Consider the following 19,057-nt stretch of genomic DNA (forward strand, 5'->3'; position numbering starts at 1 on the left):
CCCCCGAGGAGCCGCTAGATAAGCAGCCAGGAGTCCCGAGCTTCGACGTTTTTAATTACGATGAGATCTCATGAGATATGCAGAAAAGGGGGGGGGCGCCATTGCAGGCTTAAAAATCGTGCCTCTCCAGCTGTTGTTTGCTGTCAAAGGTGGGGCTGGGACAAGACAGATAGCGGCCCTCCGAGACCCTGAGTGATTTAGAAGATACGTGACCAGAAAGGCCCTGTTAGCTTCCATTGGTGCATATGTAAAAGGCACCTCCATCTCATGCTTATCTATGTGTGATTGTTGTACTGGTCTAATGCATCATACCTGCATGAATGTTCAAATAGACGAGAGAATGTACAGATCGTGACTCACACGCCATGGTTTACTGTACTGTGGTCGTGTTTCATATTATTCTACTACTCACAGACATAAATACAGATAGATAAGCACACACATAGTAAGGAAATAATACCTGCAGTATCCAGCAGCATTAGCAGAACAACCAAGGCATCTCTCAGTGGTACGGCTGTGAATCATTGAGAACTAGATTTTATACTGGCACTCAATGATTTTCATGACATGTGATTTGTCAGTGGTTCTACTAGAATGTCTGCATTTTCTACTCAAGCAGACACTGTAATCAGGGTATAAAAGCATTAAAAGTCATTAAATGGATTTTGCAAAAATTAAGGCCTTAAATGGCATTAAAAAGCATTAAGTTTTATTTCTACAGGCATCACATTTTTTAGATAGTTTTGAAGAAAAATAATACTATCAGTTAATTTTGAATAAAGCCTAAATAATTAATAACTTTGATTTGCTGTCGCAAAATATGTACATTGGTGTGATATGCACACGGAACCAGTTTGGTAATTGCCTCCGGCCGGTGCAAAATTGCCGTAACGCCGTTTTGGACTGCGGCGCGCTGGGACCTGTAGACAGAAGGCTGCATCAGTGTTGCCAACTTAGCACCTTTTCAGACCCCTATTGCGAATTTGTCTAAGAAAGCGGGTTGTGACAAATATAGCAATTTGTTAACCCTTAAATGCATACCTCGGGTCTTTAGTGACCCGGGACATCATTCACTACCCTCCTCCTCGTTCATTTTTTAAAGTTAGACATCAACCTTCTTGGTATTCCTCAATCAATTTATTATAAAGAACATAACAAGAAAAAAATCATAAAATTATTAAAGAATGCCTATTTTTGTATTCATTTTTTGTAAAAATTGTATATGGTCGCTAACGACCCGATGTGTGTATGAGTGTACGTATATTTTTTCTGCACAACAATAATTGAATCTTAGATGACGGAATAAGTGTAATTCACCTTTATTCCACAAGGTGGCAATGTCTGATACACAATGCTGAAGTGACGACTCATTCAGACAGAAAACAAAATAATAAGAGAAACATGAAATGGCTCAGCGAGCAAGTACTGAACGCAATCAGATATGACTGTAACTGTCACTGGATGGATCTGGTGAAGCTGTTAGCGATCGAAATATTGATTTTGAAGATGTTGAAAATTATATAATTTTGAGAATACGTTTGAGATCGCGAATGGGCTCATATTCATGACCTCAAACATAAAAATAGCCTATTATTTGCTGAATTTACTGGGAAATGAGCTCTGACGAGGACAGTGATGATGGCATAAAATATCTGGTCAAACTGAGCCCTTTCAAGCTCCAAAAGCTAACAAATATGCTTTATTTTATTCTTCTGTAATTGTTACTCTAATATCAGAGGAGTTTTACATTATCGCGTCAGGTAGAGATCCTTCCGTGTTAGATATAGATCCGGGTCAATAAAGACCCGAATATGTAAGAATGATTGGCGAAACAGTCATGCATTTAAGGGTTAACCTGATCTAGCTTCCGAGCCCCCTACTACCGCACAAGCGCGAAATCTTGCTTTCCTGTCGCAGGCGTACCTCCCTGGTTCAGCAGCGCATTCAGTTGAGGATGTGCATAAAACATAACATCTATACTTTCATGTCCGAAAACATTATTTTTGTCTTACATTTCATAATAAACTCAGACGAGCTCAGTACACACTGTATCTATTTGGAAGTTGGAGCTATTTCCGTTGGTGAGTCTAAAATGTAATTCACCTTATTAACTTCTTGTTTATTGAACTGTTTTAATATCACATTTGCAATAGTGCTGATACTGGGAAAAACAGCACTGAGACCCCCATTAATTTCTGAAGCTGGTGTGTGTGCTGTGTAATGGCGGGCAGCTGGACTCTTTTTTTGAGCACAAGCTCCTTCTGTTGCCAGTCCCATTTCAAGTTAAACTGGTGAAACATACAGCAAAGGCCACTACAGACCTGGTTGAGTATAAGAGAGTATAAATTTATAAGTATAAATTTCCAGGTACTGTCATGGAAAGTGCATTTAAAAAAGCAATCTTAAAAGGTAATGGTTAGTCATGGACATTTCTATAGTAAATGTAGTCATCCTACTGACAGTTCACTGCTAAATAGAAAATAACCCTCGTAAATCGCTGCATTGAAGTAAACATATATGAAGTAAAATCATGTAAGAATGACATCACAAATGTTTTACACAGAAATTTGTGATTGTGAATCACAAATGAGGCAGAACGAATTACTCATTAAAACAAAAAAGTGCAGGCTTTCATGTTCCCTTGATCGTATGTACTATATGCAAGCAAACATTTAGTTGCTGATAGCTGGTTGCAACCATTATTGCAATGTGTATTGTAAAAGTTTGTTGATACATACAATAGATCAATTCTTCAAAACCTTCTTGTAAAAGGTAAGACCTTGACAACAAGATAAAACGATCCATGTTTCATCCATTTATTCAGCCCCCTTCGAGGGAATTGCATACAACTGTGGTGGGAGTTTTAATTGGCCGGTTGCATTGCAGCAAAATCTCCCAGTGCACTTTGTACCGGAATCTTCATATGTGCGCACGGCAAGGTGCACGTCGCCTTCAGAGAGCTCTTTGGCTTAGCTAATGGGGTTATTGATCATTTTGACACAGCCGACATTTCTATAAGCCCTCTGAAAGGCCTGCTCAAAGTGTAGCGCATCACAACCGGAATGCATTTAGATTACTTCATTGCGGCTCTGAGTGGCCAGTGCCTGCAGAAGATAGCATTCTCAAACGCCCCATCATTGCTGGCCTTTAAAGGACACTTTTTTAAATATTTGTCACAAAACTCTTTGCTGCTTCTCTTTTTCCCCAGCCCTGCTGCCAGATTGCCCGTGAGCTCTGGCTTCAGGTGCAGAAAAATCCCATTGGCCGACCTGATGAGGTGCCGGCGAGGAAATTCAAGCTCTTCTGAGAAGTAATAAAGCAATCTGAATGTCATCTCTATATTGGCTTTAGAGGTTATGGAGAACTGTCCCACAGAAAGGCCATGACCACTGCCAAGAGTCTAGTGAAGAGTTCTCTAGTGCTGATTTATAGTGCTTTTATATTGAATTAGCTAATGATAATAAAAACATATTTAAAGCTGCAGCCTACTGATATATCCTTACACTTTCATATAAAACTAAAATAATAAAATAAAGAATCACCACTGTGACAAGGCGTGCTTGCGGAGATGGATCTTGACGGTCATTATCGGACTCAAGATTTTTGAACATTAAATCATGTAAAATGAGCATGATAGGAGCCCTTTCATGTTTTGTTTTTATGGGGTTTTTTGACATATATTTTCTTCCAAAACTAATAAGAATCTGAATCAAATCCAGCAGCTGACCTGTACTTTGTATGGTGTAGCTCTTATTGAGATCGTTCTGAACTCTCTCGACCCTGCTTCACATGTAGAACAAATCAATGTACCTGCGGCCAGCATCATAATTAAGGCTCTGACGAAGCTCTTTCATTTACTCAAGCAGGGCTAATAGGCTTGTCAGACTGTACGATAAATCAGCCGTCAGCCACGTCAGACTCGAGCGCTCTCCCAAAGCTGCCTGCCACAATCAACCTCTGTCAAATAAAGCCGCTTTGTTTCGTGCCTTGGGGAAACGGGGCGAGATTAGGTCTTTGATTGACATGCGTTGGGTCAAAAGGTGCTCTTGTGTTGTTGGATTGCAAAAACAATTATATATCATCTCACCCGGTCTGTGCTCTTACTTATTAAAAGAAAACAACATGTTGAGATATGCATGTTGATATATAGCCACCGAAGGCAATTCAAAAAATTCATAATGCTCCTCAATTAATTGCACTAAAATAAGACAAACATTTCTGCAGGCTACTGTCACTGGTTTGCAAAATGTTTCTTATTGCAGCTGTGTTTAGTTTTAGTCTGTTCTCATGAAGAATAAAGGCTAATAAATGCAGTAATTGTATGTGTGTGTGTGTGTGTGTGTGTGTGTGTGTGTGTTATTCAAAAGTATAAATCAATTTTGAATACCAAATAAACAATTAGCAATGAAAGTCCCTTTTGGTTGAAGAGGAAACCGATTATCCTGTTACAAGATGGTGAGGAGATGAACGTGTCAATGCGTCTGATCGAATGGCCTTTATTATGCTTAATGCTCAAAAAATGCTCTTTTGTGGCTCAGGAGACTTAATGGATCTCTTATGCTTCTTTTAAGTAATAAGCATGTCTCAGATGTTTCTCCTAAATGTCTTTTGGAGATATAAGAAATAGCTATATAATGATTGTGGATGCTGTAGCAGCTCAAGGTGATTTGTTTTTGAAAGAATTTAATGAGAAAAGTTCGTATCACGATCTCTGACATTTGATTGCAGACTTTAATGTGAGATATCTGGTGTCTTTTTCTCTGAGACGATTGATCTGAGGAGCAGAAGACTTATAGCCTACATAAAAGTTTCTGTTTGCTCTCTAGGAGACAGATTAGATATTGAAGAGATCTTGTGATGTCCTTCAGGTCTGAGATTCTGGAATTTTTCAACTTTATAAACATTTCAAACTTTTAGCCAAGGCAGTAATGCACAGGATTAATAGTGGAAACACAAACAGTTGCGAACATTGCAAACATTCACTGTCAGTTTGATGGCATTCGAGAGGAGATTCGCCGCTGCTCCCTTCACGACTGACAGTCAATGGTGTCACGGTTGGTGGTTGCAATCCAACACGAATGACGAAGGAATTCAGTCTACATCTCATGCCCTCATACTCCACTAAATACCTTCCTCATAGGATGAAATAGCCGGCCAGACTCTCTTTTGGCCTCAGGCTCCGGGGCGATGTTGGCATCGTGGTGGGCTCGGGCTCTGCGTCTGCAGTGGGCTCAGGCTGTGGTGAGGTGATGTCCTCCTCAGCGGGCCAGACGGTGAACGCAGATCCAACATCCACATAGGTGACTAATGTCCCTCCAGGACCATCACTGGGCAGGAGTCCCTTGCACTGCTCATTTAAGCTAGTCTGAAAAAAACCCACATAGGGAGCACTCTTGGAAAGTGGTAAGGCACGTCTAAAAAGTCCCTTGTGTGGTCCTGGAAGGTATGATGTCCATATTTTTACTCATTAGAGGGTCGGTTATTCTGTCATGATTGGTGGTTGCAATCCAACACGAATGAAGAAGGCATTCAATCTAATCCACAAACAGAAATACACAGGAGAATTTCAGGAGAACATGCACACACAGGTGGGGGTAATCAGTAACCTTAATAACAAACTGGCATATGCTGGGAATTAGCAATGACAGGGAAAACAGGAACAGACCAAAACCAAACTAAAACACAAATGAACTAACAGAACTAAACAAGAAACATGTGATAAATGGTGGCCTGTCATTGTTTTCAGCCCATTATTACAGATACAAAGAAAATCCAGTGAACCACCCACTAATAGTAGCTTTAGTGACAGTAAATGCCAAAGAAAAGCCTACAAAGTGTACATTAGGGCACATGGTCAAGGCCAAGACGATTGAAATTTGTAGACCATAACATGTTTACACGCCCAGTAATACTTAAGGGCCTCTAAATTATTGTTATTATATTTTAGTAAAATGTCACTCTATTCTTCGGGGCATTATTGGATACTTAAAAGTGCTGCTGCTTTTTTGTAATAGAAGTTATCCTTAAACTCCCATTATGTATTATCTGTAAGAACTGTTGGGTCAATAAGACAAAAAACTTTTCCTGATCCAACCGTAATCACTGGAGCATATTTCAATGCCACATTAATGCAATATATTAAGGTATTATAATCCTGCTCAAGAATATCAATTAACAGCCTTTTGCAGAGTTTTAGTAAAACTACATAAATAAATGTAATTCATCCAACCCAGCTCCAACAAAAAGTACCATGGTTATTCCATGTCTTTGGACATGTAACATGACAATACTATGCTTTCTGGACATTTACCATGGTAGTATGGGAGCTGGATTACAAGTACCTTCAAGTTCCATGTAAATACCATTGGCATTCATTTCAGTGTTTCAAAGTATCACCATCCCATCACTGCACCATGGTACATCGTCCGCAGTATTTGTTCTAAGGGAGGCTGTAAGGTTCTGCAGTGCTTACATTAGCGCACCGCTCAATACTACACAATAGGCTGTACAAGGATCCTGAATTATAGAACATACATATAGAGCCCTTCTGAGCGTTTCATGAGGTGCAGCTCTGTTTTTGTAAAGATCTAAGTTAGGCATCAGACATAAAAAAAATTCAGCTGTCTCACAGGCTAAGCAGAGCTGAATTGGATTTTTGAGTTGTGAAAAGTGCTTCATAAGGAAAGACAGGTATTACTTTTACTTTTGTTCGAGGCTCAATTGAGCATCTCAGCTAGTTCTTCCAATGCCATTCACTTTCCTCTTTATTTTGCTGCGGTCCTTTAGCTTAATTGAATGACAAATATTGTCTCCATCAGTCTCCATTTGTATAGAAAGAATTGTAAATCAATATCCTGTGTGTTTGTGTAATTACTGGTAAAATATTTTAAATGATGGTCACATACAGGTGCTGGTCATATAATTAGAATATAATCAAAAAGTTGATTTATTTCACGAATTCCATTCAAAAAGTGAAACTTGTATATTATATTCATTCAGTACACACAGACTGATATATTTCAAATGTTTATTTCTTTTCATTTTGATGATTATAACCGACAACTAAGGAAATTCAGTATCTCAGAAAATTAGAATATTACTTAAGACCAATACAAAGAAAGGATTTTTAGAAATCTTGATCAACTGAAAAGTATAAACATGAAAAGTATGAGCATGTACAGCACTCAATACTTAGTTGGGGCTCCTTTTGCCTGAATTACTGCAGCAATGCGGCGTGGCACGGAGTCGATCAGTCTGTGGCACTGCTCAGGTGTTATGAGAGCCCAGGTTGCTCTGATAGTGAGTTTTAAATAACATCAGGGTTAGAAATTACTTAAATTTGGGGGTGAACTATTCTTTTATTTTTTTCTCCCATAAATTTTCTGCTGGTTTAGGCAATAAATGTTTTATGGTTCCCTGAACATGAGCACGTATTTAATCAGCTTTTTTCTGTTAAGATAATTACGTAAGATTGCAGCAATAAAATTGAAGAAATAACATATAATTCAGAATCGAAAGAATAGCTTAATTGTCATAAAAATAACGCCACAATGCAAAAACAGTCATAAAAGTAATTTGTTATGTCTTAAAGGGGAGCTATTATGCTCCTTTTTACAAGTTACAAGTAATTTAAATCTCAGGTGTGCCCAGAATGTGTCTGTGAAGTTTCAGCTAAAATACCCCACAGATCATTTATTATACCATGTTGTAAATGCCCATTTTTGAGTGCATGCAAAAACATGCTGTTTTCATGTGTGTGCTTTTAAATGCAAATGATCTGCTACCCTCCCCCTATCCAGAATAGCGCTTCCTTCATTCACAGTCTGCCTGCATTGGATACTCTGCTAAATACTACCAAGACATCTGCTTAGTTTTGATTATCATCTATATCGTGATCACGCTCACGGACATTGCAGTTCTTCTTCATCATGAAAGTTTATTATCTGCGTGCGTTTTAAAGCTACATTAGTTTAAACTTCAATTTTATCGTTTTCTGAGTGCATACATCTGAAGCACATGCACAGAAAGCTGGCTGTCAGATGGCACGTCTCGTGAGTATTAAACTAACTTCTCTTTCATGTTTTATTGTGCTTAAACTGTCAAATACACACAAGGTTGTCAAAAACACACAGTGTATTACAGTCAGTTATGTCCGTGAACGTAAACAGCAGTGACAGAAATCACGTGTATATTAGATCTGTGGCTCATTCCCTTCAAATATAAAGCTAATCCACTGCGTCTTCAGTGGCTCAGATGTCAGGAGTAAATGAAGACTCACTCTTACATCCGACATCCTCAATTGCTTACCAGACATTCATGTCGCTGCAGCTGCTCCGGTGTCGAGATAATGGCAGACTGTGTACAACCAAAGACTATAGAATAACACAAGACATGTCACTTGTATTGTTTTGAATGGGAGAAAGTGTAACGCTCCAAAGAGACGCGCATTTACGTCTGCCCATGCGCATTAGCTTGATCCAGCCTGAAAAATACAGTTTTTTGTCATGATTCGAGCGAAACTAAAGAGAAACTAAATTTATGAGCCAGTTGTTGTTAGATTTCATTGGTGATTTCAAATATGAAATTTAATCGTAAGGTTGGCGAACAGTTTTGGAGAATTTGATGTTTCCCCATTCAAAGAGATTGCATGATGCCCAGGATGCCCGAGAGGCGTTTCAAAGATGGCCGCCGAGTGAAATGACTTGTCTTAAAGGGACTTTGGTACAACTTACTCAGGGCGGGGTCTATGCTAATACGGCAGTGTCCGTCAACAGTTGTGGGCGGGGCCTGTACAAAATGATTTCACTTTGTACATAATCTGCAAATGGCTTGTTCTGAGACACTGCTTATGATTTATGGAGATTAAAAAAGAAGTGGGTGGATTTTTTTTTATTTAATTTTTTTTAATCAAAATAGGGTGGTTGTGTACACACACTGCAGACACACATTTATGTTCAAACTCCATGTAAATGTGAATTTTGTGTATAAATAACTCTCAGTATCGTGTTTGTCAGCAGTGTGTCACGTACAGTATGTGATGCTAAAAAGCTCATGGCTGAACTTTCATCTCACCCTCTTTTTGATGATGCCATTGATATTTCAGTGACATAAAGGTTGCGATGCCAAAAGCAAAGGAATTTCTTGGAAGATAATCAGACTTCTTAGAAATGTAGTTGGGATCCACATACAGTAATCTTCTCACAAGATGGCATTGCTTCTCCAGAGATATACTTTTTACTTTCAGGTCTTGAAATCATTCTTAATCTTTTTCTTTTACTTTTTTTTCCCCTCAGCAAATTCTTCAGAAACGTAGAAAGTCATCTCAAAGACGAATGGAATGGTAGAGCTCCTTACTAACATGAATGCAGTGACAGCAGTGTTTTGGTTACTATTAAACATGAGAATCAGTTTCATTCCTGATATTTATGGAGATGATAGTAGATAATTAGTGTGTTTAAATAAACTCAAAGTGACCAGCATGCTTGCCATACCTACTGCATTAGACAGAGTCACGCTCTGCAGTGAACCGTAATGATTAAGATTTTTAAGATTAAGAGTTTTTTTTTTTTTTTAAGGTCTACAAGGAATCGTTCAAGAATCTTGCAAGCTAGAAGTGGAAATCCTACTATTGCTAGCGGCTTTTTTACTATGGTCTTTAAGCAGATCAGTTGGGAGCACTTCAGATCACATAATTAATATTCATGAGCCAAGCTGATAAGTGTTACATTATGCTCACTTTTCAGATTATTTCTATGCCCCTGGTTAGAAGCAATAATGAATTTGATTGGTTTGCCTGGCAGCTAAATAGATATGTTCAGATTAAGATAATTTACTATGTCTGGCCATTTCCTTGTTTTTTTTTTTATTTTATTTTTTTATATATTTCTGCAATTGTTGTCTGCATGTTGCACGGGAGCTGGATTGTGAAACTTTCAACCGCTGCAGGTAGCCGACTAACCTCAGGCAGTCAATCAAACCGTGGAGGAACATTGAGGATTCCTCGAGGAACAATGCACCTCACCGTTAGAGGAGAACGTGGCCATTCTACAGATAAGAGACTGAACATTTTTACCTCAGTGAGATAAAGGCGTTCGGTGCTTCAGGCTTTCTGGTTATGGTCGGAAAGAAAATTACAGAAGGGTAACATATATTTGCTACAGGCTTGACTGAAAGTAATTTATGCATTTGCATGCAGCTGTTTTTGCATTATTTCTTTTTCTGCCTACGTGCCTCAGGAGAAACATCCAAAGCACTTTTTATAGCAAAGGACATATTCAATAAAATGGGAATAGACTGGGGTCATTCTGAAGAAACTACTTTATTAAAGTGTAATGGAAATAAATAAAAAAAATGTATATATGGGCCATTCTACAGAATTGGTGCAAACTGCTGTCCCACAACCAAAAAAACACATTTAAAAAACATTTAAGTATTCAAATTTTAGATGTTTACTAAGATCCTTCTATTTAATCCCACAAAAATATTTAAAATATCAGTAAGCTTAGTATATATATATCAAAAATTGATAAAAAATCTTCATTTATTGGGTACTTTCAACTTGTGAAAATGCTATTTAAATAAGTGTTGCATTTTTTTTTCATTGTTTTTGATTTTTTTTAAGTGAACTTAAAAAATACACTGTAAAAAAAATCCCAGTAAAATTTACGGTAAAAAACCGGCAGCTGTGGTTGCCAGAACTTTACCGTAAAAAATACAGTAGCAACGTAAAAAAAAAAATTGTTACATTTACGGTAAAATAACGTATTTCTTTAACTGATATAATGTTAATTTACCAACCTAATGAAGTACTAATATCTGTTTTGTACCTTTATAATACACTGACAGTCACCAAACACAGTGGTGATAAGAGTCACATGATGAATCAAAGTTTATCACAAGCAGCTTTTCCACAAGCTGAGGACAATACTAACATATAGAAGGTGCACACAGTGTCATTCACACACACACTAAACATCATCATGGTAACATGCATGAAATTTTAAAAATGCAATAAACATTAATTTAACAACATCAGATGTAACATAAAACCCTAATGTACATAACTGATTAGAAAAAAATGAGAAAAACTAAGAAGAAACAGAGTTATTTCAACGAAAATATATAAAATGTGAAGTGTCACGCATGGAATTGTGGGAATGTCAATTTACGTTTTTTCACTGTAAATTTTACAATGAATTGTTATTTTTCACTTCCAAAAACTGTGAATTTAACGGTATTTTACCGTAAAATTACATTAAATGTACCGTTAGATCTATTACAGTTATTCACCGTATATAGTATGGAAACTTTCTGTAAACCAATTGACAGTTTTTCACTGCAGCATTTTTACAGTCTTTTACTGTTAAAATCACGGTCATTTTTTACAGTGTATATTTATTTTATATTTCATTTTTAAATCTTGAAACTTTACGTGAAACTATATGTGTCCCGCATTTTCATGTCACCGCCGAAACAGTGCATGTTTTAGTCCATAGAGCTCCGGAGGTTGACGTCATGCAATCTAAACTCCGTCATTTTGGCAGGCGATCAGGAGAACGCTAGAGCGGCTGTAGCATTGGTATCGATAGTGGTCGAACAATAATTTAAAACCAGACAATTTAGACTTTACAAACCTTACTATTTCAACATGGTGGACAGCTGCTGTGCGCCAGAATGCCACAACAGGTGGGGGAAAGCAAAGGGAAAATCATCTTATCATATTCTTAAAGGGAACCCCTGGTGTTAAGACTTGTGTGGCTTAATATAATGTAAATGTTGTCTCTTACTGAAATATGTAGTAGAAAACCCATGAAAGATTTACGTTATTTAAAAAATCCATGACATATTTGGACAATGGGCGGCGCCATTTTGTTTGCATTCTATGTCGGTGACATCAAATGGTTGCACTTACTGCTCTACTGACACTGTCCTATTGCTATTTTTAACACAACACAACTTAGAATATAATATACGATGCCACATTGTGCAGCTTTTGGTTGTAATTTTCAGTCTTTACAGCTTTACTAGCGATAAGAGGAGAAAATAATTGTCCAAATCAGTCCAAATATGTCATGGATTTTTTAAATAACGTAAATCTTTCATGGGTTTTCTACTACATATTTCAGTAAGAAACATCATTTACATTATATTAAGCCATACAAGTCTTAAAACCAGGGGTTCCCTTTAAGGATCTCGGTAGATGACTGAAATGATTATTTTTTTATTTTTTTTTTTGTCTTGTCTCAGTATTCCTGTAAGTGTTGTATAAGGGTTTTTATGTTAACCCTAAAATTACATGAAAGAGTTTAAAATGCGTAAAATAACTAGGTTAACGTTATATAGGATATTTCAGTATATACACATTATCCCTCCGGTCACAATTGTGACCGAGCATAAAACAGTTTTTCACACACTTTTCCATATTTTTTTTTTTTCAAATAATTATTATTGATTATTTCAAGAGGCAATTAGTGACGCCTCATTTGGATACTTGTCTGGGAGAATGTTGGGATTAAACGGGTTGAGATGTCGTGACATGTATGATGTACTGTATTCACAGTGATATAAATATGCCTGGATACCAACAACCAAGGACAGCTAAGGTCGATTAATTTACCTAACAACACAGTTGACTTACCCAATGACGACTAAGTTTTTAGCTGTAGCCGGCAGACTCCAAAGTTGAATATTCATCACAAAATTAGATTGCGTCAATTTTGTATCCCTCCAGGCTTTTGTAGGCTTTTATAGAGTCTACGGAGTAGGACGAGGGAAAATGTAGTTGTAGATATCAGGATACTACAGGTCAGAAAATCTGTTCCTTTATCGATACACGTTAAAAGCACCCCGGGGCATTATAAGGATCTTTTATGTTTAATTGATTAAGTTTTGCTATGGACAGGTCTATGTTTTTTTAATTAAAGTGCGCAGTGAACTCTGTTGCCTTGAAACTCATGCTGCACTGCAAAAAATGCTGTTCTTACTTAGAGTTTTTGTCTTGTTTCTAGTCAAAATATCTTAAAGTTCTTAAATCAAGAAGCATTTTCTTGACAAGTAAAAATTATTTTCTTGTTTTCAGGAAAAATAAGTCAAAAATAAGTAAGTTTTTCCTTAAAACAAGCAAAATAATCTGCCAATAAGGTAAGCAAAATAATCTTATTTCAAACCAAGAATAAGCTATATAATCTTGTTTTCAGTTTGGACTAAGATTATTTTGCTTACCCCATTGGCAGATTATTTTGCTTGTTTTAAGGAAAAATGTGCTTAATTTTGATTTATTTTTCCTGAAAACAAGAAAATAATTTGTACTTGTCAAGAAAATGCTTCTTGATTTAAGAACTTTAAGATATTTTGACTAGAAACAAGACAAAACTCTAAGTAAGAACAGCATTTTTTGCAGTGTGGCGCCATTCATTTCATATTTGTTTCCGGCTATACCTGCCTACCAGCATGGTGGTGTAAACAGAGGGGGTCACGTGACCTCCGGAGATCTATTGGCTGAGACTGATTTTAACCATACCCCTACATTTTTAAACAGAAAATATTTGTGTCTCTTTCTCTCAAAGCCTCTCTTTCATAGTAGATAAGTCCCATTATTTTGAGGTAAATGTGTTCAAAAGTCTGAAAATCTTTGTGTAACTTTAAGAAACGTCACTACCAAAAATCTTTTTTTTTTTTTTTTTTTTTCCTGCAATTATGTACTTTTTTTGGGGTGTTATTCCATAAAATTTAGTTTTCAGTGTACAGCTGTTCAGAACTGTGCTAGCTAACTATGTGCTGATTAGTAAATTTGAGCTAGGCTCAAAAGTAACAAAAATTAAGTCACTACCGAAACTGTTTTGGTAGTGACAAAAGGGAACACATAATCATTTATTTGGGGAAAATAAACCAAATTTTAGTACAGTTATGCAAATCTTTTTTTTTTTTTTTTTTTTTTTTTTTTTTTAATAGCAAAAAATATAATTACATGGTAGATGTAAACTGCATCAATGTAACCTTTCTTATTAAATTATTTATATTTGTGTTTCGGTAGTGACAAATTTGGGGAGAGAATTCTAGAATTTCTAGAATTACTAGAAATGTGTATCTTGGATATTATACAATTTGCATACATACAAAATTTGTGGGAGAAGACACATTTTTTTCAAGACATTTCCAACTCTGACTTTGAACCAGTTCTGTGAATGGCCCATATATAAAATAAACTGAATTTATATATTTGCACAATAAAAAAGGGGGAAAAAAACAACAACAACAAAAAAAAAAAAACCCTTTTGAATCAAATTATCCTGTTCATTGACTATGTTCAATACTATCATACATTAACGCATACGTTTTTTAATAGTATGTAGTATGCAACTATAAATGTTTCAAACTGTAGTACGCTACATTTGTTACATGATCTCAGTATGTTGCGTGTTTAACTCAACGAATGGCATTTTTAATCAGAACAATTTTGGCAATCAGACTAAATAATGTGTCAAGAAAGAAAACGTTGTTAATATTTTTTCTGACATCTAGTTATCATTTTAAGAAATAATTATGGTTATTTTGCATTGTTTAGCTAGTTTTTGTAAAAATGTCACCTTTTGGCAGTCAAAAAAAAAAAAAAAAGAGTGCAGAAAAAATGTTGACTATATCACCTGTATCATTGAAGTTGAATGCATTGCATTGTGGGATACAGTATTCCAAACAGTGTGCTGTGCTGACGTTGGCAACTGGGTCATCCATTCATACAGAAAAAAAAAGAAAAAAAAAAATATGCATACTCCAATAATAGCATGTGTAGTATAGTATTCTATTCTGAAACATAGCCAACCATTCACCAAAAGTTTCAATTTTAAGTTTAGTTTTGCCTGTTGATTCGACGCGACCTCTAAGCGTGCGAGTCGCAGTCACTCATCTGTCATGACTCTGCTAATCCATTAGTTCAGCTACTTAATCTGCAGATATTGAGCCACTACAGCTGCTAATTACCACAGACAATTGCAACAGCCCAATGCTCTCTACCTGATAAATACAAAGCGCTTTCAATATCTGAGTGGTTGTCTTGCATTTCAATTAGATAATTAAATGTTCCTGTAGCCTGAACGGATATGGCTCAAGTGCACTCAGAGTTTGTAATTGCTGCTAACCCATCCTAGCTTGTGCAAAAGTTACTTTTGAGGGCAACTGAAGGACATCATGTCCAGGCACAGATCTCAGGAGATGGAGTCATATTGCTGTTATTATTGTCTTTGCGGAGAGGTTGTTTGAATGATTTTAACCACAATTGGATGATCGCATTGTAGAAGACAACAAATTGCTCAATTAGTGAATAGAGAATATAATGTTCTCATTAAAAGCTTTATGCAGTCTGGAAATGCATACCTGTTAGAATAGGTTTGGGGTAAACAATATCAATTGAAAATGCATGTTTTGTGTTTTTATATTTTTAAAAACCAGCTTGATAATTGAAGGTTATTTGAGTGTATATAGATGCATATCAGGCTGTGAGGGATCGATGTGAAGGATTTTCACAAACCAAAACTTTTAATTGTTTTTAATGGTGTTTTATAAAACACACTCACTAACTACACTATACAATACAGTATGTCTGTCCCTCTGAACATTTTTATTATTATTATTTGTGTCAAATTAGGTTTCATTGTCATATTATAGTATTAGCGCTTTCAGCGGTAGGTTTTGCTTTTGATTCCTGCTCAAGGAGGATTTATTTACTTGATAGTGTACATTTTATATATTACAGGATTTTAATTCATTTTTTTTAGGGATGAACAATTTTTTTTTGTTATGGCCAATTCTTGATAAGTGGCCAATATTTCAATTCTATACCATTTTGTCTAAACAACTTGCCAAAATGGTATAGTCAAAAATTGTCCAGAAAAAATTAAAATAAAAAATAAATAAATATATATATTTATTTTGTTACAAAAATCCTTTGTGTGTGTATGTTAAAGGTGCCACCGAAAGTTTTTTTTACAAGATGTAATATAAGTCTAAGGTGTCCCCTGAATGTGTCTGTGAAGTTGCAGCTCAAAATACCCCATAGATTTTTTTAAATTATTTTTTTTAACTGCCTATTTTAAGGCATAATTACAAATGCGCCGATTCAGGCTGCGGCCCCTTTAATTGTTTGCGCTCTCCGCCCCTCTCTGCTTACCTAGTCTGATGATTCAGCTGTGCACAGATCCAGACGTTAATACTGGCTGCCCTTGTGTAATGCCTCGATCATGGGCTGGCATATGCAAATATTGGGGGCGTACATATTAATGATCCCGACTGTTACGTAACAGTCAGTGTTATGTTGAGATTCGCCTGTTCTTCGGAGGTCTTTTAAACAAATGAGATTTATATAAGATGGAGGAAACAATGGAGTTTGAGACTCACTGTATGTCATTTCCATGTACTGAACTCTTGTTATTTAACTATGCCGAGGTAAATTCAATTTTCAATTTGATGGCACCTTTAATCAAAACTGGTTGGTTGTTTGTGGTCTGAACAGCAAAAGAAAGGCATGAAATCAGATCAGATTCTAAAGCACTTTAATATGTGGTTTGAAATCTGATTAAAGTTAATCAAAATAAATACTGAAATAGAGAATTCTGAAGTTTAAACATGTCCTGTATGTGTTCCAGCTGTTGCAGGGCAGGTCAATCCCAAAGCTGGGCACCCTGGACCAAATCGAAACAGGAAGTGGAGACGGATACAGCGGAGACTGTGACGACGAGGACGGATGCTGGGGATCGGGGAACGGAGCGGCCGAGAGGAGGAGAATAGTCACTATATGTAAGTATTTATCTCAAATATATGGATGTGACATAACTTAATAGTTTCCGATTTGGAAAGATGAGACTGAACTTTTTGAGTGTTGGACTTGAATCCAGTGTAGATGCACACATTTAATGGTTAACACAATCTATTCTTGTTAATTGTAGACCTTCTAATCAAATGCTTGACTTTTTGTACCTTTGTACATCATAAGTCAGAGATAACAAGTAGGAAATTCCACATCCAACGTTTGAATGGAAGGCGGAATTAGATCAGACTTCCATTGATGCTTGATATCAGAGTGTAATTAAGTGGCAAAATTAAGGTCAAGCGTACAGAAACATTTTTACAGACATTTCCTCCTCCAAATGAATTATGCAATCAAGAATAACGTGGTTGTAAAAAGTGGAACAAATCAAAGTGGCCATCTGGTAATTACTTCATCTTCCGGAGGGGATTGGATCTCTGACCCGTGGCCCGCTAAATCAACCTCAAGGGCTGCGTGCTTCTCTCTCCAAAGCTCCTCTATCTCCCATATGCTCGTCTGATTAATCGCCCCGCACTTTTTGTCTGGATAGGGGCGTTCTGGGTCATCTAAACGTGCCGTTGCATCACAGCGGTATTTCCTTTTCCTCCTGTCAATCTGCCGTACTGTGTCAGCGCCGCCTCGTGCCCCTCTCATAATTCATGGGACGCTGTGACGATGCGCTCATTTATCACAGTCTTTCCCCGCTCATCCCGCTGTATGGTCTTCCATCCAAAACCATGTCACGCCTCAGCCGTCGATGCGCCACCCGTTACGACTGTCAATGAGTTACGCAGATGGGGTTCTGCAGTCAGCAGTCATGCTTTCTGTTTGCGTCAAGACAACATGATAACTGCTTACGTGACAGTTAGTAAGGGGAGACTTCAGTGTCGTCATGGTGTGTCTGTGTTCAGATGACCAATACTGCTTGTGCAATCTGCAAGAAATCCCTTTCTTAATCAGTTATCTTAATAGTATTTCTTACCTTATATACAGGGCTTGACATTAACACCCACCAACCCGCCAAATGCGAGTGGATTTCAGCAGTGGCGTGTAACGCAGTCACTCCTACTAGCCACTTTTGATGGTTGAATTTTATATATAATATATACATCTTTCAATCGTAGTCTTTTAAAAATGGCATCTAAAATAATAAACTAAGTGCAATGTAGTGTCAAAAATATTGATTTTTCAATACATTTTGATACTGAAATATCTGAAATACTTCCGATACTCATTATCAACAGAATAGATACACGATATCAGCTGCGCTTTCTCTCTCTCGTCTCTCCGACAGAGAGTTGAAACACAAACCCTTCACTCACTCGTTTCATTTGCTCCATATGAATATTGTTGGTGTTACAGGGCTTGAATTTCAGTGTGGGATTGTGTGTATTGGGCATCATTTTACTCATTCCCACAGATTTTGTTCTCACACCCAAAGTGTGGCACATAAAGCCGCCTCTCAGTACTAAATTGAGTTCTTTTTCACTGCTTATTGCGCTTAAACGGTCAAATACACACAAAATAATGTCAAAATGCCAGTCTTGACGAGTATTCACGTAAACACAGTCAGTTATGTTTTAAGTGAACGTAAACAGTTGAGAAAGAAAACACATGTGTAATAGTACACAGTGGCACAGTGGCTGGTGAGCAAAAAAGTTAATGTCAAGCACAATTGAGATTGTTTCAAAGCAGATTCACAGTGATAAAAAGGAAAAAAAACAATCACTGATGCAAACTTAACCATATATGTGAATTCTGCTGTAAAGCAGCTCTACAAGAAGACAATAATGTCATTATTCAGCTTGAGTCAATTCAATGTTGATTCAATTCAGCTCAATAACAGTGCCGATGTTGCAAAATTCATCAATTTAAGTGAGTTTTGAAATGCACACAGTGAAATGCATGGAGAAAAAAAAAAAAAATTTGAAATAAGACAAACAATCACAGTGTGATGTACATTTTGTTCATTTATCAGGACTCTACTACTCTTAAAAATAACTTTAAACTTCTTTATTGCCATCTACAGATCCATGAAGAACTTTAACATATATGGAAACTTTCCATTGTACAAAAGCTTTTTTTATAGTGGAAAAAGGTTCTTTAGATTGTTCAAATGTTCTTCAAACTAAGATAACATGGTTCTTTTAAAGACTGTTCACTAAATGGTTATTCTATGCCATCGCTGAGACCCACCCCCTTTAATTTTAAGAGTGTATATTCTGTTGCAGTTGAAAAATGATTTGTTGTTCAGTAAGA

The 19,057-nt window shown here is 36.7% G+C and overlaps 1 protein-coding gene across 2 annotated transcripts in view; it reads left to right on the top strand.

Annotated features, from left to right (window-relative positions):
- gpc5a (glypican 5a) overlaps positions 1-19,057 on the top strand; it is a 205,480-nt gene that overhangs the window by 131,028 nt on the left and 55,395 nt on the right. For both annotated transcript variants that reach the window (XM_048198032.1, XM_048198033.1), the window contains exon 7: positions 16,638-16,788. In XM_048198032.1, the coding sequence (XP_048053989.1) occupies positions 16,638-16,788 (151 nt within the window). The remainder of the gene's footprint in view (positions 1-16,637; positions 16,789-19,057) is intronic.

The sequence above is a fragment of the Megalobrama amblycephala genome, linkage group LG7 (assembly GCF_018812025.1).
Source record: "Megalobrama amblycephala isolate DHTTF-2021 linkage group LG7, ASM1881202v1, whole genome shotgun sequence".
NCBI classification, from domain to species: Eukaryota; Metazoa; Chordata; class Actinopteri; order Cypriniformes; family Xenocyprididae; genus Megalobrama; species Megalobrama amblycephala.